This window comes from Nothoprocta perdicaria, unplaced genomic scaffold (assembly GCF_003342845.1).
Source record: "Nothoprocta perdicaria isolate Ctin4 unplaced genomic scaffold, notPer1 scaffold_27, whole genome shotgun sequence".
Lineage (NCBI taxonomy): Eukaryota > Metazoa > Chordata > Aves > Tinamiformes > Tinamidae > Nothoprocta > Nothoprocta perdicaria.
The window spans coordinates 1,468,372-1,493,035 of record NW_020455499.1 but is presented as its reverse complement, the minus strand read 5'-3'; the positions used below and the strand labels follow the sequence as shown (position 1 = coordinate 1,493,035).

Genomic DNA, 24,664 nt, shown 5'->3' with positions numbered 1-24,664 from the left:
CCTTGAGCTGCGCTCCTCTAATAAGCCCTCTTTGCCCACCAGTGTTTCAGCAGTGGTTTAACAGCAGTTTCAGTGTCAAATTGCCCTTTCCTCAGCAGGGATTGCTAAGCCTTTCTGTATTATACTTCCAAGACTCTCGCGAGCTGGAGTTGGGAGATATAATATTTTCTTTGAAGTTTGCATTTCACAACACACTGGGATGCAAACAAGCTCGKGTTTCTCAGTAGTCAAACAATTCTGGCACACAGGGACCACGACTAAATATTGTACCAAATTTTCTAATTATGTCTTTGTGATATTTACCGCACGATGTTAGGTGAAAGCAGATTCTAATCGATATAAGCCCCCTTGTCTAAACGGGACATCTGGGCTTTGAAATATTCTGTTTGCTGCCTTGAAATTGAAGCTGCTGTAACAATATAATATCTTAGTTATGGAAAACTTTGGAGTATTTCTGATAAACTTATCATAAACAGATGAGTGCTTTTGCTCTTACAGTATTAAGGTGATGCAAAACGTAGAGATTAAAAAAGAAATCAGCCGCGTGCGTAAAATGATAGTGGCTTATGCCAGCAAAGTCGCGTGTTTACGAGTTTAAAAACTCCGAAAAGGCAAAAATTTGGATGCTTAAAGTAACACTAACTCAGCCACATGGCACATCCTGGCACATCCTTTTAGCAAAATAAACGTCAGCATATTCATACGCACATTTCCAGAGCGACGTCTTTTTCACGTGGCCAGACTGATGCGGCAACGGCAGCTCGTCCCGTTCTGCGGCCGGGCTCTCAGCTGGCACAGAGACATTATTTCAACCAAAGCAAAAGGATCCGCAGCAGCTAAGGGGCTGAACCGCTCGCTCCAGTGCCAGATTCAGATGCACTTACGATGACAAGTCTCTTTTTTTTTTTTTTTTTCTGACTTTAGTATCAATATTCATAGGACAAGATAGACAGATGTGACTAAGGACCTACTCGGAAGCACAAAGCACAACGGGGGGCACAACTCTGCCTTTGTTTTCCCATGGAAAAGAKGCAGAAAGGATCTGTCCTCCCAGGTATTTTTGCAAGTTTATAGCATGAGAGGCRGCTGACTGTGACTCTTCGGACCCAAATTGGGAAGATGCAGATTTTTACCCTCTTAGCGGGAGATTCCCATGGSACACAAGCCTCTTTCTGATGTTTTTTTGCCATGTAGGCATTTATTTCAGTGCAGAAGTTGTATCTATGCCTCTGCAGAGAAAGTCCCCTATGCTGCAAACCTCCTCTCCGGATAAGGAGACGGATCGGGGCTCCCAAAGCAGCTGCTCTCAAAGCTGGCTTATCCCGTTACCCAAGAATTGCCTGAGGTTAAGCGAATCCCTGGATGGCGCAAGGCCAACGGAGGGAGCCTTAAGCCATCCCAACCTGGGGATAGGGAGGGCCACATCGCCCCAGCTCTAGCTCCAGGCTTGGCCAGCCTTGGGATAAGGGGATCTAAAAATGACACAAAGCCCCCATCAAGCCCCACCTTACTGTGTCCTTCACTAAATCCAGCTTGGCTGGGTCTGAGGATCAAGGCCCTTATAGACTCTTAACTTAATGCTGCAGGTAGGAACAGAGCTCCCCACAGGGCAAAGCCAGACATCATCCGCTGTTTATTTTTACTTTCTGGTGCCCCAGGCCCCGCTGAGCGAGATGCCATGTAAATATAGACATGGACTCTGCCTCAGCCACTCGCCGCTTCGGGASAGGCTACGTGAGGAGCACGCATGAGAAGCACAAGCAGAGTGATTTATATATAAGATACACCAGCGTTTTGTTGCAAAGCACCTTGAGCATCACCCAGCGGGGCTCRAGACACAGCCCAAGGGCTGCTTGGTTGATAACAGGTATCATGAAGACACGTGTGGGACCAAGGCTTGGATCACCTCTTTGGTAACCCACAAAAGGTCAGTTTAGCTGTCATAAATGACAAATATTGTCATTTTAGAGCTATATATTTTTTWAAAATCCCTAAAACACCAAAAGCTGTCGTTTCTTTGCAATTGATCRTTATTGAAAACTTTTTTTTGTTAGCAGGCTAGGCAGGACCATAGCATATGATGTCCCCTTGCATTGACAAGGCTGAGCTCTATTGGAGCCCTTCCTCCCTACCCAGCCTTCAAACAAATAGATGCAGGAAGCTTCACACCTTTGAGATCTCTAACCAGCCAACAAGTTGGGTAGAAATGRGCAAGAGGGCTGCAAACTTTCTTGGGGTGACAGGAAGCAAAACAAATGAGAAAATTGTTTTGTTTCAGTAAGAAAGAGAGCTGAAAAGGCTCTGATTCCATTCATAATTCACAAACAGAGAAACATAACAAAATCTTGAGAATTAGGAACATAGCTGGCTAGAAAGTTGCAAGAAGCCATAGAGGTATAAAAATTGGGGGTTGTGAGACATGGAGACTCTTCCAGGAGGGCAGCAGGTCCCACAGAGAGAGCCTGATCACAGCCAATAACCCAGCACATAGGTGGCTCCAAAGGTCTGAAGATCCTCCAGAAAAATYGTATTCAGGAAGAAAAACGATAACCATGAAGGGCAGGAACCACGGAAACAGGATCCCTCCTTCAGCCCCTTTCAGGACACAATAGGGACAATTCCCAAGGACATCTTCAGTCCTTGTATTTTCATATGAGAATTTCCAGAGCCAGGAGACACCAGAATATTATGATTTTCTTTGGGGGGGTTACTTTGCCACTTGTTAACTTTCATTAGAAGTGTGACACCCCGTAACCTTGTTGCATAAGGCACCAGATCCGTTTTGAAAGAGAAATGTTTGTTTTCACACTCAAGACTACAATTTTTCCTTTTTGATTAAAAAAAAAAAAAAAAAAAAAAGGAAAATTAAGATACACAGGCATCAAGCTGCACTATAAAGGATAGAATTGAGTGCTGAGTGGCCCAAGAATCAGATGAAGATAAATAAACAAAAAAATAGCTAATGACAGCAATCCTTGCCCCTTGTTCAGTAGCTGGAGAACCATACCCCCTTACAAATAAAAAAAATAAATAAATAAGAAAGAAAGGTACTAAGAATATGTTACCAAAAATAACAAAGAATAGCACCGAAATCAGAAAGTGAGTGGCACTTCAGATGGAGTTTAGCAAATTAAGTCATTGACCTGAAGAGGAGATTAATACCAAACAAGGTGCCCCTTCTTCTGAAGTAATGAATATTCTTCAAACAGCAAGGGAGCACTGGCTGCTGTTTGATGCTGATGACATTGAAAATTTAGGAGAACAGAAATTCCATCATTTTTCATTTGTATGCAAATGCGCCTGTTCCAGAAATTAACCCCTGAACCCCGTGTCAGTTTTCATCTGGAGGAATCCTCTCCGGCGGCACCGCGCGGCTGCCGGCCGCCGGGGCTTCCCCACGCACCGCGTCGCCAAACAGAAAAGACGAAAAAAGGGCAAAAATAAATAAACAAATAAATAAATAAATAAATAAAATAAGGGAGGAAGAAAGTAGAGTTGGGGGGAAATTGGCCAAATCATGCCTGGCTTTGTTCATCCCCTATTAATGGGGCATAAAGGAGCACTAGAAGGCCCAGCCCGTTGTCAAATGCACATGTCTAATGCATGGGGCTGGTAGGGGCGGGATTGTCATGCAAAGCCTGGCCTTACCTCTGCGGGCAGAGCAGCTAATCGCTTCCACTGCCGTTAAGGTGAAGCCTGGGACAATACACAACCCCATTACTCTTCCTTTCAGCAAGGTCCTCAACTGCTAAAAAATAATAATAAAAAGTTCCTTTGTGGCTTAGCACCTTTAGACAAATGCGAGTATCTGCATGTGAAGGGGAGAGGGATGATTGAGGCTTTTTAATTGATGTGGATTTAATTATGCTAATTTGGGCAGCTGTAAAGCCTTTTCAGCTTGGCTGCATAATGGGACCAGCAAATACAGGTGTCCTTCACTGTGGGTGCTTAATGTTTAACCTTAGTGGTTTTGTAAGGAAGGGAGAGCGCTAAGTAATGGTTAACCAGCAGAAAGCTCTGTGTCTTGAGGACCTAAAGAGGACACTTTGCTTTGATTCTTCCTATGGGGCCCGTCAAAGCTCACAGCACTGAGTGATGTGCACAGGGTTTGGAATGCAGTGAGGAGGGAGGCTAAGGCTAAAGCAGGGGAGAACAGCCCCGTCCTGCCCAAGGCTCCCTGATGCCATCAGCACGTCATGGAAGGGGTCATCACGCTCAGCTCCAGAGCTGCTTCCAGGCAGGAGGGGCATTTAAAACAATAAATTGGTCTTCCTACATCTCCACATCCCAAATAGTCTGCATTTGGAATGGGTGTTCCTACGTGAGCTTCTGAGAAGTGTCCCAAACCAGTGAACACCAGCGGGAAGTTTGCAGTACCAGATGGAGCTGATCTGTTTAAGGCAGGAGAAGGTTTCACTCTTCGAGCTATGGTGCTCCTCCGTTTTGGAAAAAGTTTCTSTCCAGGAAAATGCCAACACTGGGCACCAAGGGTTTAGCTATGGGCTGTATTTCAACCAAATTAGCAAGCTTATAAGTGCAAATGCAACTGCTGCTTCTGCCTAGACACCAACTCCCTGTGTCCCACCAGCTTCTCCTTGGAAACAGCCAACTGAAAACACTAGAGAGTTATTATATTAATATACATATCCACTAATCACTACCTGGTCAGGCTTGCTGCTGATGGCATCAGTCATACTTGATCTCCTCCTCCCCTGGTCCCAAGCTGGATTCAATATCTGTGGAGCCCCTAGAGCAGCCAAAAGCCCAAATATCAGTTGACGGTGACCACTATCTGGTGGCCTGGCCATCAGTTTTCCCCAACGTCTCCTTGGCAGCTGGGAAATGGACAGTGAGTTTGAGGCAAGTTCCCCTTCTGGCTGCCTCTTTGATGCCATTTTCCTCAACTCACCCTTGATTCCCAGGACTGTTCTCCATCACATTTTGAAATAACATGATATCCATCAGAAAGGCTTTGGGGGTAGGTTTTATTTTAAATGTTATCCATTCTTACGTCTGCCTGATGTAGAAATGGAAGTACTGGTCCATGAGCCAACCAAATCCTGGTGCTTAGCCCAGCAGTATATCGAATTTCTCTTGAATATCCAGAATGAAAATGCACGGCCTTTTTAATAGGGACAGCCAATGTACAACATACCAATGTAAGCACTCTGCTCTGTATTTTAACAGATTTCAGGAATTTGTGGGAATTCTCTCTAACGCTGGAGAATAAAAGATCTGAAGAAATACTCCTGCAAAAAAAAGTACAAATGGGTGCTTTGAAATCTATAAAGTTGCTTTCTTGGACCGAGAGTCCACATTAGGAATCAAATAAAATATTTAAAGGCAAAAATCTTGCAAGTTTCCTTCTGTGAAAGGGAAAAAATGGTCTATTCTATACGAGGGCTTTTGCAAGGTCTGTTCAAGAGCTGCCATGAAACCAACAGTGCTCAACAAAGAGCTTGACAATGTCTGTGCATTGTAGCAAAAAAATGTTGCGTTTGAACATATTTCAGTGATTGGTTTGTTTGATTTCTCTTCAGATTCAAGTGTCATGTTGTACTTCAGACCACATATAAACATAATTTTGCTCTCATATAATGCTTTTCTATCTGTTGCAATTCCGTTTACTGCAGTGGTGTTTTACCTTTCAGCTACCCTGACGGGAACAAGGGCAGAATTCTGCCGATAAGCAAAGCTGTCTTACAATGAGAAATAAATCAAAAAAGAACACAGAAAGAAATACTTCCGGTACCTTATTTAAAGTATTTGTTTGTCCAAATTGTAACAGAGGTATTTATTTCAAAAATATTGTTTCATCAGTAAGAGTAAACACTGATACATCTTAAACTTGGAGGAGCAGCTTTTACAATTCATCACATGACACTTAACTAGCACGAAGTTTTGCTGATCAACTAAGAGAAATAAGAATAGTTTCAGGTCACGCAATTATACCCTTCTGTTCCCCAACTTTCTTAGAAATCTCTGCCTAAAAATAATTCCAGCGTCTGGATTCCTTGAACAATTGGCTTGTTTAAAAACATACAAAAACTCCGATTCCGTCTTTAGCCCCGTTAAGGTCGCGGTGCTGGCAGGCAGTAATAGTGCTTAGCAGTACTATATACCGCTTTCCATCTCCAAAGCACTTTACAAACATTAACTAATTAATCCTCACAACACCCCTGTGAGGTATGTAGGTAAGTATTGTCATCCAATTAGGTGAGCATTAAGCACTGTTATCCCAGCAGATAAGTATTAAGGTCTCCCATTTTACTGGGCATCCTGAGGACAGCAGGTTAAGGTGCTTACCAGAGGTCACCGGGGGAGTCGGGAGAAGAAAACTTGGGATGTTTCGGGTTTTTTGTGGTCTCTCCAGCCTCTGGGACAGCGTTGGGTGCTGGCTCCTCTACCAAGGCCAGCTACCACCATGCTTGTGTGAACGAGGGTCTTCTGCAATGCTCCGAGAAATGTCACAGTGGGGACAGCACAACGGGAAGAGACACCTGCGAAGCCCAGTCCTACCTCTCTGAGGTGGACACATACAGCCAAGGTCTCAGGAAATTTGTTCTGAGTAGACATCTCGGCGTGCATGGACASATGTTCAAGCATATGTCAAGCTTTGATGCTCCAAAGTTCCTTCTCCGCCTCCCTATTCCCCTTTCTCTGCACAGTCTCCTAAAGGYGGGCTTATATTAAAATCTAACATCCATTCCACAAATTCATTAACCAGGCAATTGTGGTTTGCACTCTCTGAAAATAAAGAAGTCCCATTTGAAGCCTCAGCTCAGAAGTTGCCAGGTTGGTAGACTAGCTCCAATCCATCAATATACTGATGGGAAAACTCCGTTTCAGAGTATCTAGAAAACAGGGCTAGCCAGCACATCTGGGGCTTTGATCGAGTCTCAGCAGAGACCGAGCTGGTAAAATAATCTCATTTGTTCCTCCTGAACAATGGCATTGCACACATCTGCCTTCAATTCCCGCCCAAGAAAAAGGGGAAAAAAAGAAAAAGGGTTTCTCTCTAGCTCCGTTTGGAGCTCTGTGTGCAAATCAAGAGAGTCTTGACTTGTGTTTTGGGACGTTGTTGCATCCTAGACCTGTCTCCAAAACACAGCAAAATTTATACTGTCTGTAAGGCTGCTACAAGCCACAGTTCCAGGTGGGTGTATAGCAGGATCTAACTTACAGGTGTTCATATGGAGAACCAGAATCAGACCTTCATTGCGTCATGATGGGTCATCAGACCCCAAAAAGACTCTGAAACTGGTTCTATGGGGCAAAAAAAAAAGATTTTTTTTTTTTTTTAGAGAATTGCTTTTTTATTCCCCTGCATGAAACATCTCCAATGAAATACATATCAAATATACAAAAATTAATGGCCCAAATAACTAATACTTTGAAACACAAGCACAAAAGCAAAGCCAAAACCAAATGAAAGAAACTATCAAGAAGAGTCATGATAGAAAAGAAGGTAGATTTAGAGCACCTTACATTCTTTGAGTTGATTTATTTTAACACCAAACTGAAATTTGAAAGAGCAATATCTATGAGAAACAGCAAAAATCCTAGACATAGACACATCAGGTGTGTTACAGTCATCAAATAGAAAATAAGCAATCAAAAATGTGACCAAAATGGGCTAAGTTATTATATTCTTTCAAGTTTGGTCTGCCAGTAACTTTTTTTTTCCTAAACACAATGTCTGACCAAAGACTTTTTGTGAAGTCTTTTTTATGCCTTCCCCTCTCTTGGGAAGAGAGGAAATTACACACAATCCCAAGAATTTAGCGGTAGGTTTTCTATCATGATTTTTAGCTATAAACTAACAAGGTGCCAGGAACAACCCACCTCTCCAAAGAGTGGAGATCCAATGAGAAGTGATATTTCCATACGGGTTATGCAAAAAGAAAAGGATTGAAAAATAAAAAGAGCATTCGCTTCATGTCGCTGCTTTAAAACATTATCACATAGTTTTTTTTTTTTTTTTTTTTCCTAACCTGACCTTTTTTTTTTCCCTATGGTTTGTCTATAACTTAATATAACTAATTCTTTTGAAATAACGTTCACAGTTAGCATAATTGGTGTTATATAGTTCTAATGTACATTACAGGATATTCTGTCACCAGACGCTAAATCGAAATTTTAAAGAAAAAGATAGAAATAGCTGTAAGGGAAAAGGGAAAAAAAAAAAAAAAGAGAGAAAAAGTACCCTTTTAAATCTAATTTGCTATGCACCGCAGTAGGGTAATGGATGCAATGAAAGTCCCTTTATTGAGTTCCCATGTCCAAAAGGTATTTAGGTAGCAAAGGATGTTAAGCAGACCCCCTGCGCTCCTCCTTTAAGTAAAGATAGCAGGAAATAAGGTATATAGGTCTGTGTCCCTCTGCTTTTTTCTTTCCTGGGCAGCACAACTTATGCAAAGGGCACCTTGGGCTGCGCGGGGGCTCACAAAGGGCGCCCTGACCCCCGCGCCGCCCCCGTGAATAGCGGCCGCCGAAGGAGGGCCGGGGCCATGGAGCGAGCTAAATCCTTCAGGTGGGTCCTTTCAAATTCCAATAGCGAGGAGTTACTGGAGAATTGGTAAGGATTTCACTAGGCCCCAGCAGGTTTGAGATCAAAAGGCCCGGCTAAATAAAAGCCTGTTGGGAAATCTTAAAACCTCTTTGTAATGTAACTTAAAAAAAAAGGGGGGAAAAAAAAAAGGAGGAAAAAAAAAGTTAATACAAAGAGGCCTTAGAGTGAAGCCTGTGAGGGCGTGAACAAAGGGTATATCAAAACTGATGCCATTAAGGGGAGGCAGGCACATAAATTCATTTAATTTAAAGAGAAATCAAATATACTGCTCTGCCTAAAGAAAAAAAAAACTAAAAGACATACTGGAATAATCAGACTTTAAAATACGCATGCACATATTGCTGCCAATAATAGAAAGAGATACAAAACGTATTTAGAAGCAGCTCCCAGGCGGCGAGCAGGACGCTACGTGCACATGTGTGTGTTTGAGCATCACTTTATGCAACGTGCCTATGTGCACAGCTCCTCTACATACATATTTTCATCCTTTATGAGGCTTCACACTGGGCTGTGAATCCAGCGCTCCMTATATCTGCAGATGCATCCAGAAGACCACCGTCAAGCCAGCCCTGGTGCTTGAACCAACTCGACCCAATTAATTAATTAACAYAGGGGCTCATCCGCCCGCTGGTACTGCATCCTTCACCTCCTGCAAGAATGAGCGCTGATGCTGGGAGAGATTTTTTGGAGCTTTTCTACTCATACCTAAACCCCAACAGTTCAGTTCAACAGYATCCATTGCATTCATGTAGAGTTGGGGGTTGACATCTGCTCCTCAAGGGTACCAGTCCGTTTTTCCTGAAGGTGCCAGACCCAGAGAGCATCTCTCCTATGATTCCTTCCATGCCTGATGTGAGCAGTGAGTTTCTCCAGACCAATGGATATTTGGATATTTCCTCTTCCTGAGCCCTAAAATTCCTCCTATTGGGGATGCACAAGAGGCCATTCCACCATGGGCATGTGCACTGGTGTGGATGCCACCAGATCTGTGCATGGAGCCCTAAAGGCACCGAGGTCTCCATGCTATGACTGCTGCAACCACCCCATCAGCAAGTATCTAATAATCACAGGGAACWAGCTCCACTTGGGGCTCCTCATTCAAGATTAAAAAAGCACTGGGATTAACACTATCAATGTCCTTGGTGAACACTGACCGCACCACCAGCAATTTTTGCATGGGTAAAGGATGAGGCTTTCTGGTTCAAACAGGACTTAATTCCGAGAAGTCATATGGCCCGTGCCGTACACGTGACACCAGATGATCCATATAGTCCTTTCTTGGCCTTATAATCTACAAATAACCTTGTGGAGGTGCCCGTGTCCTCTGGATTAGGGGCAACCCGGCGCCACTGTTGCTTGGATGAGTCTTCTGATCCAAATACCGCCGAGACCTGCGCGGCCTACGGGATTTGCCTGGATCATGGTCTCAGACGGAGCCGYGGCCAATTAGCGCTGGGCACGGCGGGGGGCAGAGCCCGCGCCAGCACCCACGGCACCGCTTGGGTCCCTGCCACCCGCAGGACAACCTCACTTGACATCGCCTCGCGCCCCGGCACCACGGGGCTCTTCAGCTCCCGGGTAATCCCAGTCCCATTCGCCGCCACCATCGTGGATGCTCCCAAGCCCGTCAACGTCACAAGAGCCCGGAATCGAACAGGTGGCAGGCAGGGGGCACGAGGCTCCAAGCCTATGGGTTGTAGCCCGTCCTTGGGCTCCTTAGGTGCTTTTCAGCAACTTCCTAATGTCAACGAGAAATATTCCTGGAGAAATATTCCAATGTCATCACTCCTGTTCCCATCTCCAGAACTGTAGAGATCACGCTTTCTAAACTAGAGGATAATCTACTATGTAGAAGGAAATGTGTCATTTATTAAGTCTACAACCACTTCCGTTAGCATTAAAAAAAATAAATACATTTCTTTGGAGGTTTCCCTTTCGAGTCCCAGGGACAAATAAATGAGCTATGTGGGGCCAGGACTAAAGGAGGAAGACATGAGAGCAGCTACGTGGGTCAACATGAACATGGAGCTTCTGGATGGGCAGAGCCAGGAAAATGGGCAATAAAGCCCCAACTCCCACCTACACGTCCTTATTCACCTGCGCATCTTCCACCCAACACAGGCTCCCTCTCCAGCGCCTTGAAGACATCAGGGTGTTTTTAATGGAGCCTCTGCTCCCTCTGCACGGCCAAAGAATGGGAAAAAGGAGAMAAAGAAGAAAGAAARAAAAAAGGAAAATAAAAGAAAATAAAAGCAAATGAGGTAGAGTTGTGCAGGGGATTTATACTAAGGCCACCAAAACAAAATTTGTACCATATTGTATTTGTGGTTGGGGTTTTTCCAAGCACTTTTTGGAGGATCTTGGCTCCATCTGGGGTTCACACCGACCAGGTGAACTCATGTCCGCGCCGGTGCCAAAAAAAAAAAAAAAAGGAGGAAAAAGGCAAAAAGCCACCCCAATCTCAACAGGTGCCGGCAGAATTTCTGCAACACRTTACTCACTGATGCGCACGGTGCCGGGCTGAGTGGCAGGAGCCCTAATTCCCTGCAACGAGGCCAGGAGCGTTTGATGGGAGCCCATCCTCACGGCTCGGAGCTCACGGAGCAGGCGGTGGCATCAACCCAGGGCGAGACGGCGCGGGACGGACGGGGCTGCTGCCGCCGGCCGCGCGCCCCGAGCGCGCTCTGCTCTCCTCAGCCCAGCGCACGAGGCTTTGGGGGTTTCATAAGGACATAAGGACGACTACAACTGATTCCGAAGGGGGATATTTCTGCCTGAGATGCTGTCCCTGCTCCGGTTCGCCCCTGTGAACCCGGACCTGTGTGGATGCAGGAGACACCAGTCAGAACACTGGACAGCCCGTGATTGCTGCTCTGGAACGGGGACYGTCCCAAATGGAGCTGCCAGTGCCCTATAGCGCTGTCCTCGCTGCACCAGCAAGGACAGATTAAGTTTATTAATCTCCCCTGCTTTCACTCCAAACACAAGTTGCTCTAAACGTCAATGCCCACGAGCTCGGGATGCACGGAGCATCCTCGGGCAGGGAGCGCGGGGTGCGCGGACCCCTCCGGCTGCACCAGGGACCCCGCYGCCCGGCCCGAGCACCTTCCCGGGACGGGGCCTCGCGTCGCCGCCCATCACCCTGGGGTTGGGAAAGAGGAAAAATGAAATCTCCTTATCCGCTTAGGGATGCGCTCCTGGTTTCTCAGCCCGCCGACTACCCTGGGTTCCCGCCGGGCGCCGCGCACTGCCCAGCGGACCGGCACGTGGTGTTTTTAGCAAGGGCCTGTTTTAGCTTGGACCGAGAGCTGTTGATGTCTGAGGGAGATTTTCTCTTTTTAAAATAAGATATATATACATATTAAAAAAAAAAAATTGAAATTAACTGACTGCTGGCTTGTATCCTGCACACTGCAAGAGAGAGAAGAAAATCCCCGGGCTTTTTCCCTTGTCCTTAAAATTCCAGGGACATGAAGGCATGAATCAACTGAAAAGGAACCTGCGAACACGCACAGATCCCCTCCAGAGCCCCTAGGGATTTCGCACGCCCCCCCCCGGTGCTATTTCCTCGCCCGCATCCCGCTGGGAAGCGCGTGGCCGGGAGCGAGCGGCCGCCCCGGCGCGCGCGGGAGCTGCGGCTCCTTCCACCGCTCCACGGCAGCGGAGACGGGAGCAGCTCCCGCCGCGGCCCCGCGCCGAGTTAAAGCCAAAAAGCCCCTGCAAACGACAGGGAGCAATTTCAAACCTCGCCGTATCCCTGACAGATCCCACAGTGGCATGATTGACCAAGCTTTTTTCCACCCCCCTCCCTTCTTTTTTTTTTTTTTTAAAGTACACATATGATGATGCATCATAGTTATAAACAGATGGTATTTGGCCTCCTTCCTATTCTCAACATTTGGAATTCCTAAACTATGTGAATTAAACAATAATATTTTATAAACATACAAGGGATTTTGCTCACTGCTTTGTTAACATAGAAATTATACAATGCTGACATTTATTTAAATTTCCAAAAGTAAACAAGAGGGTGTATTGAACCAAAGCGCGCTAAAACCAACRGCGCGGGATACGCTCCGTGCACCTACGGCGGCCCGGGCCTTTTTGGGGAGACCTTAATGGGATGAAGCCCAAATTGTAGCTTAGACAGTCTGAGCCTTTGTGCTCCTAACACCTCGCCGTAAACAGCGGATATTTATCCCGTAATTGGCTGCTGGGCCAGCAGTTGGGCATTTGCACTGTACCCTGCTATTATGGAGTTAAAAGAAGTTCCTCCGCTTGGGCTCTTCTCGGAGCGAAAAGTGTGTTTGCAATTTCGGTACCAACTGGATTCAGTCTAACACTTGTACTTAGGATGAGAAACATTTTCATATTTCAGAATTGGAGGGAATGGGAGCATTCCTGCCAACAAGGGAAGAGGAACCTATGGGTTCTGTGGAGCAGCATCCCCTTGGCTCCGTTTTCTCTTTCCCTTCTTTTTTAACCCCTTTTTAGGTGTCCCCCCGCATCGCACCGCACTGCCGAGCACTTCAGTTTTAATCGCTATTCCCAGGTCTGCAAAGAGGCTCCTGTGATGAATAAATAATGACCCCGAGATTTTAATCAGCGCTGATTTGGGAAAGGGCTAATTACCATTGTTTACAGACCAGCCGGCCCGCGTCACCGTCCCGCCAAGGGTTAAGCCCCCACATCACCGCCGCTCCCCTCCGCACGCTGCCATTTGGGCTTTCCTGCTTTTCCCTTTTTCCTCTTTTTTTCCCTTTTTTTTTTTTTCCTTTTCCCCCTTTATTCCTTTTCCTTTTTCCCATTTTTCCCCTTTTCTTTTTTTTCTATTTTTTCCCCTATTTTCCTTTTTTTTTTTCCTTTTTCCCCTTTATTTATTTCCATTTTCTCCTTTTCTCCTTTTTCTTCCCCTTTCCTTTCCCCTTTCCTTCCTCTCTCCCTGTTCTCCCTGCCCAGTGCCTGCAAGCACACCAGGCTCTGGCGGGGGACGGTGGCAGTGCGGGCTCGCTCCGCGGAAAGGCGGCGCTTTGCCTTTTCTCCCCCTTTTTTTTTTCCCCCCACTGGCGGCATCATTTATTTATGAGCCTTGCACGAGGATGTGCTTTCCTCTAAATAAGTCACATAATAATAATAATAATAATAATAATAATAATAATAATAATAATAATGAGAAGAAGAAGAAGTCAGGATAATCTGTCCTCTACGGGACTGCCCGGTGCTGGGTGCTGCACTGTGAGCAACAGCTGAGCCCGCGACCATAACGCAGCACCGCTAGTTAGTCCCTATAATGAACGTCCAGGCAGCACTTCTATTATAAAATCTTATTTTCAAAGGTTCATCCCTTAGGTTTATTTATTTATTTATTTATTTATTTATTTATTTATTTATTTATTTCCGCCCCTTTTTTTTGCTGTGTGGGATCATTTAAAAAGTGTTTAATAGGGTTATCCCCGTCATCCACCCGGGTTGCTTCTTACGGCGCTCCAGCTGCAGGATGGGCACAGGGAAAATATTTCTGCAGGATCGAAGGTTCACGGAATTGCTTTAATACAATTCGCTTGGAAATTATTCCCATGAAAACAATTTGTTTGGGAGAAAATGCCCCCTGGTCTTTTCCACACAAGCTATCTCGGGCTAGTACATGGGAACACAACTTAAAAGTGACTGCGGGCAGCAACGAGGCCGGCTAATTCGTTTCGACTGTCCTGTCTGGAATCAAAAAGTAAGGAGTAAACAGCCCGACTGGTGAAAGGTGAATTTAATTTTCAGAGCCCTTTAACTTTTAATAAACAGTATGGGAGGTAGGCTCTACCCTCCGTTATCCTGCCATAAATTCACTCAAGATTTATATTGGTGTAACAGAGCAGCAGAATTCGCTCCGTGATTCCTAATGAACTGCTGGCTCCGTCTTTAAAAACGCAATTAGAAAAATCTAGCATCCTAATTCAGAACAGCTTGGAGCCACGGCAGAGGTCTCAGGGCTGCGAACACCGAGGGAGCTCGGCCGCACCACCGCAGCGGGGACAGGCGGCAGAAAATAAATAAATAAGCAAAATTCCCCAGTTATTTTAGGATTTTTCCTCCCTATTATATTGGAAAAGATGCATTTCATTTGGGCCTCTTATAGCTCTGTGTCCAGCATGGGACTCTAGGCCACCTGCCCAGACTGAACCCAGGGATATAGATATATATGGGGTATATTTACACCCTCAGCTATGGGGGAAAGAGGGTAGAGGAATCAGACCGGTTGTCCCTCCTGTAGTTTTGGGGGGATAACTTTGTTTTTYAGGCTTATTTTAAATAAATAACCTGGACTTGTGCATTCACCAGCTGGGGGTGTGCAGATCCTGGGGCTTTTCGGCAGCTTCAGGGGCACTTGCTGGGAGTGCTGGGTCTGCAAGCAGGACTTCCCTGCCCTTATTCCTAGCCAGGATCTAGGAAAACTGGAACCTGCTCCCAGGGAAAGAGGCCGCATGAAGCTCTCCAAAACCTGGATCACCACAGTAGACACACGGCAGATGAAGGATTCCCTGGCACAGAGCAGGGAGCCGGTGCTGGCGCCGGGCTCTAGAGCGATCCCACTTCCTGAGGATGCCCCGCGCCTCTTCCCATTCCAAGCTGGGAATCCCGGAATTGCTGGAGCACCTCATCCTGGCTCGTAGAGCAGATCCTGCTTGATCAGATAAAGGCAAAACTGCCTCCATCAACTCCAGCATGGGGATGCACGCAGTGATAAACACACAGATAGATGTACACACTTATACATGAATGAGATATGCTAATTAAAAATTGCAGTGGGCACTTTATTAAAAATTTATTGTACAATCTACATCTTCAAAACATTTTACATCAACAAATACAGCAGCTTGACTGCTGGAATCGTAAGTGATTTATCTTTAAAAGGCTGCARTTGTAACTGGATGCAAAGATCCTTGATGAACTGCAGCTACTGGTTTTTATTGGAAGTATTTTGACCGTTATCTGTTTGTTCTCCATCCTTGAGAGAAATAAAACAAGTGTCTCGGCTTTCATTTTATCGGATAGATGGCACCATGTAGCATATTTCCCATGCTAGTTTGAATTACAGCTGTTTATCTTTCAGCTTTCTTTAAGATTAATTAAATGCAAATGTAACTCGGTGAATCATGGGATTACCTGCCAGACCCCTTATTAATACCTTCGCTTAAAAACCCCCGGTGCCAGCGAGCCATTAATTTGCTAAAATAAAAAAAAAAAAAAAGGAAAAAGAAGGAGATTTGAGGGATGGGGGGGAGCCGGTGGCCCTCGGAGCAGCCGGCACGGCTCCGTCCGGGATGGCAACCTGGCTGGAAAGGGAGCCAAAGGCAGCGTTGGAAGCGTCGGCCACCGCGCCGGCGCGGAGCGAGCGCTCCGGCACCGTGTCCTCCAGTACAAAGGAGAAAAACAGATTCCACCGGAAATTCAATGTGGCACCACATATGGGATACATGAGTGCGGTTATACAACAGGCCACATATTTTTTATTTTCTTTTTTTTTTTTTCCCCCTTTTTCTTTTTTTCTTTTTTTYTTGAACAGGCTCCTGCATGTGATGCCGAGGACATGTGTAACCATCACAACGTCTCCACGAATCTGTATTTAATTTGAGCCGGGGTGGTGGCAGGGATTGGAGATCTGAAGCCGCCACAGGTTTGTGGCAGATGGCTCTGTGTCAGCTATGACAAGCAGCCAGGCTCGGCTTCCTCTGCAGATTTTCTTTGCTCTCTGATCAGGTAAATATGGGCACACTCTGGAAAGTTCTGCGATTCTGCCTTAGGCTGCAAGTTTGTGACTCGGGCCCATCTGTCGCGAATCCTGCGTCGCTCCGGCGCCGAGCAGGGCCTGGAATTGGCCGCGCAGCTCTGCCCAGGAGAAGCCGGCCGGGGCGCCCTGCAAGGAGCACACAGCAAACCCAGGCCCTGCTTTTAGTGAAAATGAGAGATTTGCACACAGATTTCCTTTTTCTCTTTTTTTTTTTTTTTTTGCACGCTTAATAGTTCGCACATTGCAAATGTATTTATTTGCACGTCCTTTGCAGCTGAGCAAGCTGGCTTTCGACTCTGGCAAAGCAACATCATAGCATTACAGATGCAGACGCTTTTATATTTCTGGTGATAACTTTGCAAAGGTCTGGGCAAATATCCTTCTTTAGCTTTTCATAAGATATAGAGTATATTTCAGCCAATAGTTCCTAAATAAAAGAGAGCAACTCATCAAGATTAGCCCAGTTCCCATATAAAGCAAGATCTTCCCATGAAAGAAAGGCATCAGACACAGATGTCAGCAGGAATACAGTTTTTTTTTTTATGCTATAATCAACTTTTTTGTTTCTTCTGTCCTAAGAGTGGAAATGAAATAATTAATATTAACATGGTCATCATTAGACTTCAGAGTTAACCTTCAGAAATATAATAAGGACAGTTTGTTCATTCAGACCTCCTGCTTCTCAACAGCTGGGAAAGGCCTGATCTGGTTTATGTTTTAACATTAACAAAACTAAGTACTAGAGGTTACTATCTGGCACAAAACCTGAGATTTGGGGTACAAGAAAGCACAGCGATTTGCAGAGCCCCTTTATCCTGGGTCAGCCTTCCCCTGTGASCCAGCTCCTTCCCTTTGCAAGCCAGAGTCAAACTGCAAAGCCACTTGTGRTAAAGCATTTCCTTCATCTTAAAACTCATTTCTTTCTTTCTCTCTTTAAACAAAAAGAAAGAAGATCAAATGTGCGGTGTAGTTTTAGATAAGGCTAGGAGGGGATGGTTCATGCTGGCCAACTGCAGCCATAGGAAAGGAGTTCTTGGCTCTCTTTCTCAAGGTAATTTGGATATATTTTACTGAAAAAAAAGAGAAGTTTTCATTCTTTCTCCAACTTTTCCATCAATCACATTCCCTTGACCCATTTCTCTATCTACCATTCTGCAGCAGCTGTGCTTCATCTGCCAGTTTTCATTTACTTTCTGAAACTAAATTGGAAGCTATCTAATATTGTTATAATAAAAAGTTCAAAGTCCTTGCGTTTAGGCTGAAAGATGGACACGAAACTGCCTTTTCTTAATGAATGCTTTCTTCCTGCTCTACAAACATAGCCAACTGCTATGAGCTATGGACCAAAATCTGCTGAAAAGCCCAGGGATAGCCAAGCCCTGGGAGAAGTTCAGATGCGGGATGCAGGAAAAGGTTTTCCAGGCTGGGTATAGATAGGTATGTGTATATATATAGACATATATAGACATACATATACTGCAGGCTCCCAAGATGAACTAGAAGGCTACTTTAGCTCCTGATAGCTCTTGTCTTCTGCAGTGAGGATCTGCATTACTTAACGAGAATCATTAAGGTCTTAGGTTGGCCCAAAATGCAAAGGCTCTGTTCCATGTTCCAGCAGATCTTCCCACCCTTGGAAACATCCCAAGCCAGGCACATCTTCAGCTGAATCAGCAACACAGCAGGGAATAAAAAATGTCYAGGCTTCAGACCTGATCTGGCTAGGAGCAACCCAGTCCAACTTGGTGCTAGATCCAACCTCAGAGCTGGCCCGTTCTTGAACACAGGCTGAACCAGATGACCTCCCGAGGTCCCTTCCAAAATTACTCTTCTACCCTMTGGCCAAAGGTTTTTTTCACATAGGTAATCCTTATGTCACATACACTGGTACTTAAGGACCTGTCCTTAAGCAGCTCTTTCTAGTCCTGACACAGAGTTAGGAGAGTGTAGGCACATCGCCCTGCATTCAGGAGTTTCCTGTCCTGAATAACGCTGCCCGTATTTAGCATATTTCTGAACATGCTTAAAATTAGGCTTAAAGGAAAACTAGTATCTTAAGGGGAAACCATGAGCTTCCCCCTCGTGCTTACAAATTCCCACTGCAAAAAAAAAAAAAAGCAAAAATTCCATACTTTTCTCTGCAAGCCTACTCTGCTGATGAGTGGAAGTTGGTAGGATGGACAGAGATATTTGCACTAGTCATTCACCCTATAGAGCTCTAAATTACTTTTATCAGCTCAGGACAGAAGATCTGGAGAACACTGTAAACAAACATCTGTTCAATACACATCCATGGTTAGAAAAGTAAACAGCAGTTTGGCTGCCTAAGGAACAGGTTGACAGTGAACACAGAATGCATAAATTGATGGCATGGTCTAGAATACCCTGCAAAGTAATGATCTCCCCATCCTGAAGCAGCTCTTGAGCATCAGCATGGGCTGAACGATAGGGGAGGAGAACACAAATGCAGAAAAACATTCATGAGGAGAGCTGGGAAGACCAACGTACCATTAAGTGTTTGAGAAATGTTTGCAAGAGAACAAAGAGCATCAGAAAGACGGACTGAGAGCTTCTGTTTGCTGGAGAACAACTCAGGAATGAGGAGACCCTCAAGGAAATGAAGGCAGGGAAACTTCGTACTGATTAAAGGAAATGCCTCTAGCTAAGAGTGCAAATGCATGAAGAATCTCCTTGCTATGGAAAGCCTTCAACGACAAGGTCCAACGGGCACCTACCCCTAAAGAATGACAACAGTGAATACTAACAGAAAATTAGGGAAGTATGGCTGAAAAAAAGAAGCAGTTTTCCTGTCTACCTCAGTTTTCCTGGAATGATAAAAATATTGTTCTCTCTCWATTGGAGCAATAAGAAATGGAGTGTGGCATGGAGAGGGAATGAAAATTTTGTTAAAAGTGGCCTATAAAGACAAATCTCAAGACATGAAACAACTCAGATATCGAAGGTCTCAGTGTGACCTTAATTTGATTTTACAGCAGTTCAATCCCCTTGAGCTTGGGAGAGGCACTTCTCCTCCTTCCAGTGATGGGAGCGAGAAGGAAGCCCCATGGTGTGTGTCTTCCTGGGCTGGGATGAAGCACTGGGTGGATGTCAGAAAATGGGTCAAATCCTCTTCTCCCTTAAATAAGCCCCAGCGAGAGGAGGTTTCCTTACAGAACCTGGAGATGAGGGCATCTCAGCTGCACTCATGAGTGGTGAGGGCTGAGGGACGTTATCTGGGGTTGTCTGCTCCTTCCCGACCTGGTTTTGGGCAACCATGACGGCTCTTTCCATGGTCTACTCTTCTTATATGGACTGCTTTAAATCAAGAACATGAATGGGGAGGGGAACTGAAAGGTGAACACAAAGCAAATAGCCCAGAAAGGAAAGGTTTTAAGCAAGTCCTGCCTGGTGAGCTTGCAAACACTGTCAGGTCCTAGGGCATCCCCTGAGGGACACGTCTGGCCCTGGATGCCCTTTGCTCCATCCTAATGCTTAGTTTAGCAAGCACAGATACCTCGCATGGAAGAGAGGGAATTCCTTCTTCTTTCCTTCTGCCCCCACCTCCATCAGCACAAGCATGGAGGACAAGCAGGAATCCTGAACATTTTRGATATCCTTAATGCTGCTGATAATAATAAAATAGCAACAACATGCACAAAGATGATCCAAGTTCCTTCTGAGGATGCCACTTTTCTCTTTTTTTTAGGAGGTTTTATGGTGAGTTTAGTTGCAAAATAGCCCGTGTGGGTTAAAAAAACCGCCAAGGACCCACTCTGGGCCTGTCTTTGCTTCCCAGGCCCCATCCCGAACTCCGGCGACACTGCCGCGTCTGGGAGCGACACTGAGCGCTGGAAATGTTCAGTCAGCATTTTAAACTATTATGAGCTACCTTCTGAACCATTGCCAAGTTAATAGACAATGAAAGATAATGAGCTTGAAATTGGGTGTTAAATTGCATTTTTGGTTCTCTCCTTTTTTTTTTTTTCCCTCTCGAAGTTTAACTGTTTCCTGCAGAAAACAACATGGTCTTTGATGTATCATTATGCAAACGTCTAGGTTTAGGTCAACGAAAGAGTTATCCATGGGCAAGACTGGGGTAGAGAGGCAGTCCAAAGCGGGAGAGAGCTGAATGTAGCCAAATGCAGAGATTATTTGAYCCAATCAGTTGCAAAAATGCCACCTGAAATGCCCTGGTCCTGCCAGGAACAGCCTCTCCCTGCCCACAGTGCAGCCAGGGCTGCAAAAGAGGGACCTGAGCAGGCAGTAGCGTCAAGTGGACATCCTGGCATGCAAAATATAGCGGGTATTTTATAAACGCCCCACCACGTAAGCAGGGCTTTTTGCTGAAATAACGTAAAATTTAGTGCTTCGTCTGTATTCATCTAATGCAAAAATAAAGTTTGACTCCTAGCAATACAAATATGCATCTGGAAAACTGGCATTGGGCACCCCGATGGAAGCTTCAGTGGCTGCTCTGCCACTTAAACTCTACTTTCTCTAAATAAATAACTGTAAAGCTGCCAATTATGTCTACAGAAAACTTTATATTCACTATACTTTACAAAAACAAAGAGCAAAAATAGTTATGATCATCAAACTAATTCAAATATTCCCCAAACCTTACCTGATGATAGCAGTCACCTGCATTTTTTTGAGGATTGGAGATTAAATTAGGATGGAAAGGTAGGCTTATCCTCATTAGTATAATTGTAGTATCTTTCTTTATTTTCCTTTTAAACTAATGAGTTACATTAATCCAGGTTCATTTTTATAAGCCTCTTGGGCCCAAATGTAAAGGGCAGTCATTTTAGAAAACAATAAATTAAAAAAAAAAGCATGTAGCATGCATTAAGTGCACGTATTTCATAAGACCTAGGTTAATACAACTGGCATCTAGTTTAATTAATCCTTGTTAGTGTAACGACTAATATCCCTCCCTAGCATGTTTCCTTTAAACATTAGTATGTTAATTAAATGTTGTTTTTTTTAAGGTCTTTTTTTTTTCCCCCCTTTGTACATCAATATGGCATTATATCTTGTAAAACTATTCTGAGCAAGTACCTTATAGAGATGTTTCCTTACAATATCTGGTCTCTTGCAGAAATTCTGAAGCCTTTTAAAAAGCTGTTCAGGTGTAGAATACAGATATTCAGCTGCAGGAAAAACAGATACATTTTTAATGAAACAAAAACCTCAAAGCACACACTCGATATTAGTCACTTTACTAATTAAAAATGCATATTGCTCTGTGCCGCCTCGTGTTTTACATTATTTAAGCATGATTTTATAAGGTTACCTCAGCTCACAAGGATGTTTAATGCTAAATAAGACTGTGTAGTTGTGCTGTTTAGACATCTCCTTTGGGTGATTAAAATACATTATTCTAATGTAACACAATGCATATGTGATACATTTAGTGATGAGATTTTTCTAAGAACTGGTCCTGCATTAGTGTGTATCCTCTACCACCGTGACACACTATTAAGTATTAAATTGTTTAAATAATTTGGTGGGATTTTCAGGCCTCTGTTTTTTTTTTTTTGCCCTCCGCACATCAAAAAAAATCTGCAAACCACTGCAGCATCACTGACCTTTTTACCAAAAATCTATCATTACGGCTTGTGTATGCTCACAATGAAGAATGCTATTTCAAAACTCGCTTTTGTGCTATCTTTAAAAGAACAGATGGTAAATATAAACTCCGTCTAATGTATTAAAACACATAAAATTTTCCTTAACACTAACACGCCGGCTTGCCAAATAAACAATTGCTCGCGCTCGAGTTTATCCTCGAACTTTGGGTTTCGGCAGGAATCACGTACTGCGTTTCAGCAGGGAGGGTGTGGGGAGAGCAGCTACCTGGGAAGATTTCGGGGTACACGAGGGCCCGGGGACACAGCGGGTAGCAGCCACAGTACACGGCCTCCAACCTGTGGGGTGAAAACAGCAAAAACGGGAAAAACGCGTGAAAACGGGAAAAACTTACTTGGGTGCAAGAGCAGGGAGGGCGACTACGTACAGCATGAGCAAAACATTCCCCTGCTCGGCAGCGCAATCCTTCTAAATGCCAAAGTTGCTCTTTTTCAAGAAAATTTTATTGATCATATGAATTGCATAGAACAGAACAGTGAGCATATGTTTTGTGCGCTGAATAAATCAAAGCGCAGCTCTGCATTTTTTTGTTTTTTAAATACTGCTTAACACATTTTGCAATCAGCAGACAGACACATGTAACAACATGGTGAAGTACGGGCGGCTTTTCTTAATACTGCAGTGTGGGGGCCGCGGGGGCGACGCACGGACGGGGCAGGACGGGCAGCACCCAAGGGTGACAGCCCTGCAGCACCCGTGGGGCCGGAATCCCTCGGGTTACGCCGCAGTTCAGGTCATTCCCGTCGTTTTTCAGGACTTCCAYGGGTTAAAACGTCAGGTTTCCCGTTTGTTATTTTTGCATAATGACCATTGATCTGACATAATGTCCCTCTGAAGATACGACTGTAATTTCTGTTGGCCAGAAATTACATAGTGAAATTCAAAACACTTCTTAGAATATGTTTATTTTATGAGAGTCTTTGAATTTCCTCCAACATGTTGACCATACGAGGGCTTTATTTTTAACTTCAGCGTGCCTCAGTCCCTAGAAAAAAAATTCAGAAATCCCATCAAAGTTCACCTTTTTATTAACAGTGACAATTTGCAAGATCTTCACTATATTCACATGCGCCTTGGCTYGATTGCTTTATTTCAGGCAGCCAATCTAGCCCAGAATGAACCGTTTCCTTTAGTTCTGCTCAGTGTTGAACAGGAACAAAAATAAAATAAAGAATAACACAGCCAGCTTCCATGCTAGACAACTATGCTTATCCATAAAAAAAACCAAAAAACAAAAAACAGACATACAAAAAAAMCTCAAAAAACAAAGATATACATTTCTCTGCAAATGCTCTACTGAGGAACGACTGCTGTTTTTTTCCATAAACTTTTAAAATTTGTAATTTATGGTTTTTGCAATAACATATGTACTTCAGATTGCATTTTAAACATTAACAACAATTTCAAAGTGTACATCGTCTAGCACTATATTTTTTACCAAAGGGAAATGTTTCTGATGTGTGATTTAATTGATGATTTCAGTTCTTAAATATTGTGTCATATGTCAAAGCAAATAGATTTTTAAAGTTTTCTTTAATCTAGAAGAAAAAAAAAAAGAGTGAAACTGTGGACATTTCAGTAATAGCTTAGATCACTAAGTTATGTTAAAATATTTGCTTTTTAATCATTTCGTCTGGATGAAGAAAAAAAGGAAAAAAAAAGGAAAAAAAAAAGAAGAGCAGCTCCCTAAAACAGAACTGCAGGCCAAGATGCAATCTGAGTCAYCACTTGAGCACGCAATTTGCCCTTCCAAACCTCTAGCTGCAGCCTGAATTAGTAAAACGGGAATGCCAGGCTTGCGCACTTTGCCGGAGACAGGCTCGGATTTGGAATTCTTTCATTTGCAAAGGCTCCCGTTTGCCCTGGCTTTCCCACCTTTCCACCCCAAAGCTTCGGTGGGTCTGGAAGGGTTGGAGCTCCCGCTCCCTGCTCCAGGTCCCCTTCCCACCCTGTTWGAACCGAGCTGGTTCACGACACGTGGGGTTTTGGGCCGAATACAGCAAGAAAAGCACCCCAAAATCCCCCCCGGCTCGGGTTATTTTCCAGAAAAACCTCCTATCAGGAAAATAATACAATTATTCTCCATTCCACTTCTTGAGCGCCACTAGTTAAACAATAAACAGCGCTCCGATTGATCTATTGTTAAAATGGCTAGTAAATGACCTTTTTATTCCAATTAACAAATCATCTGCTAAATCTATGAATCTTAATATTCAGATCTATTCACTTCAATTCATACAATTTATCTGCAAATAGTTGTTGGGCTTTTGATTCTAAATATAATTAGCTGATAATTTTGCTTGGCTGAATTACTTTTCTGGAGGGCCTGCTAAGGCTCTCAGCCGCATTATCTAGCAATAATGAATCTGATAGGTGAAATTTTTTACTGTAATGAGGATGAGACACAGTTGTGACACCTGAGTCTAGTAATAACAGAAGACTGCTAATTATCGACAGCACTTTTTTGTGTGATGCACAGCGAAAAAAAAATCCCTCATTATTAAAAAATAAAAAGTTACAATTATAAGTGACACCGGAGGAGAGTAAATAAAATGGAGTGATTAAAACATTGCTGCTTTAAGGGTGTTTTTAATTAAGTGGAAATGCTAATGTTGTCATACTTAGCAGATGGGATTAAAATTAGTTATTGTAAGTAA

General features: G+C 44.1%; 1 protein-coding gene across 1 annotated transcript in view; it reads right to left on the bottom strand.

Moving 5' to 3' along the window:
* Positions 1-16,151: 16,151 nt before the first annotated feature.
* GTDC1 (glycosyltransferase like domain containing 1) overlaps positions 16,152-24,664 on the bottom strand; it is a 122,182-nt gene continuing 113,669 nt past the window's right edge. The window contains exons 8-10 of the mRNA XM_026040878.1: positions 22,215-22,285; positions 21,417-21,508; positions 16,152-16,481 (exon numbers count right to left, since the gene is read on the bottom strand). Of these exons, the coding sequence (XP_025896663.1) occupies positions 16,365-16,481; positions 21,417-21,508; positions 22,215-22,285 (280 nt within the window). The 3' untranslated portion in view covers positions 16,152-16,364. The remainder of the gene's footprint in view (positions 16,482-21,416; positions 21,509-22,214; positions 22,286-24,664) is intronic.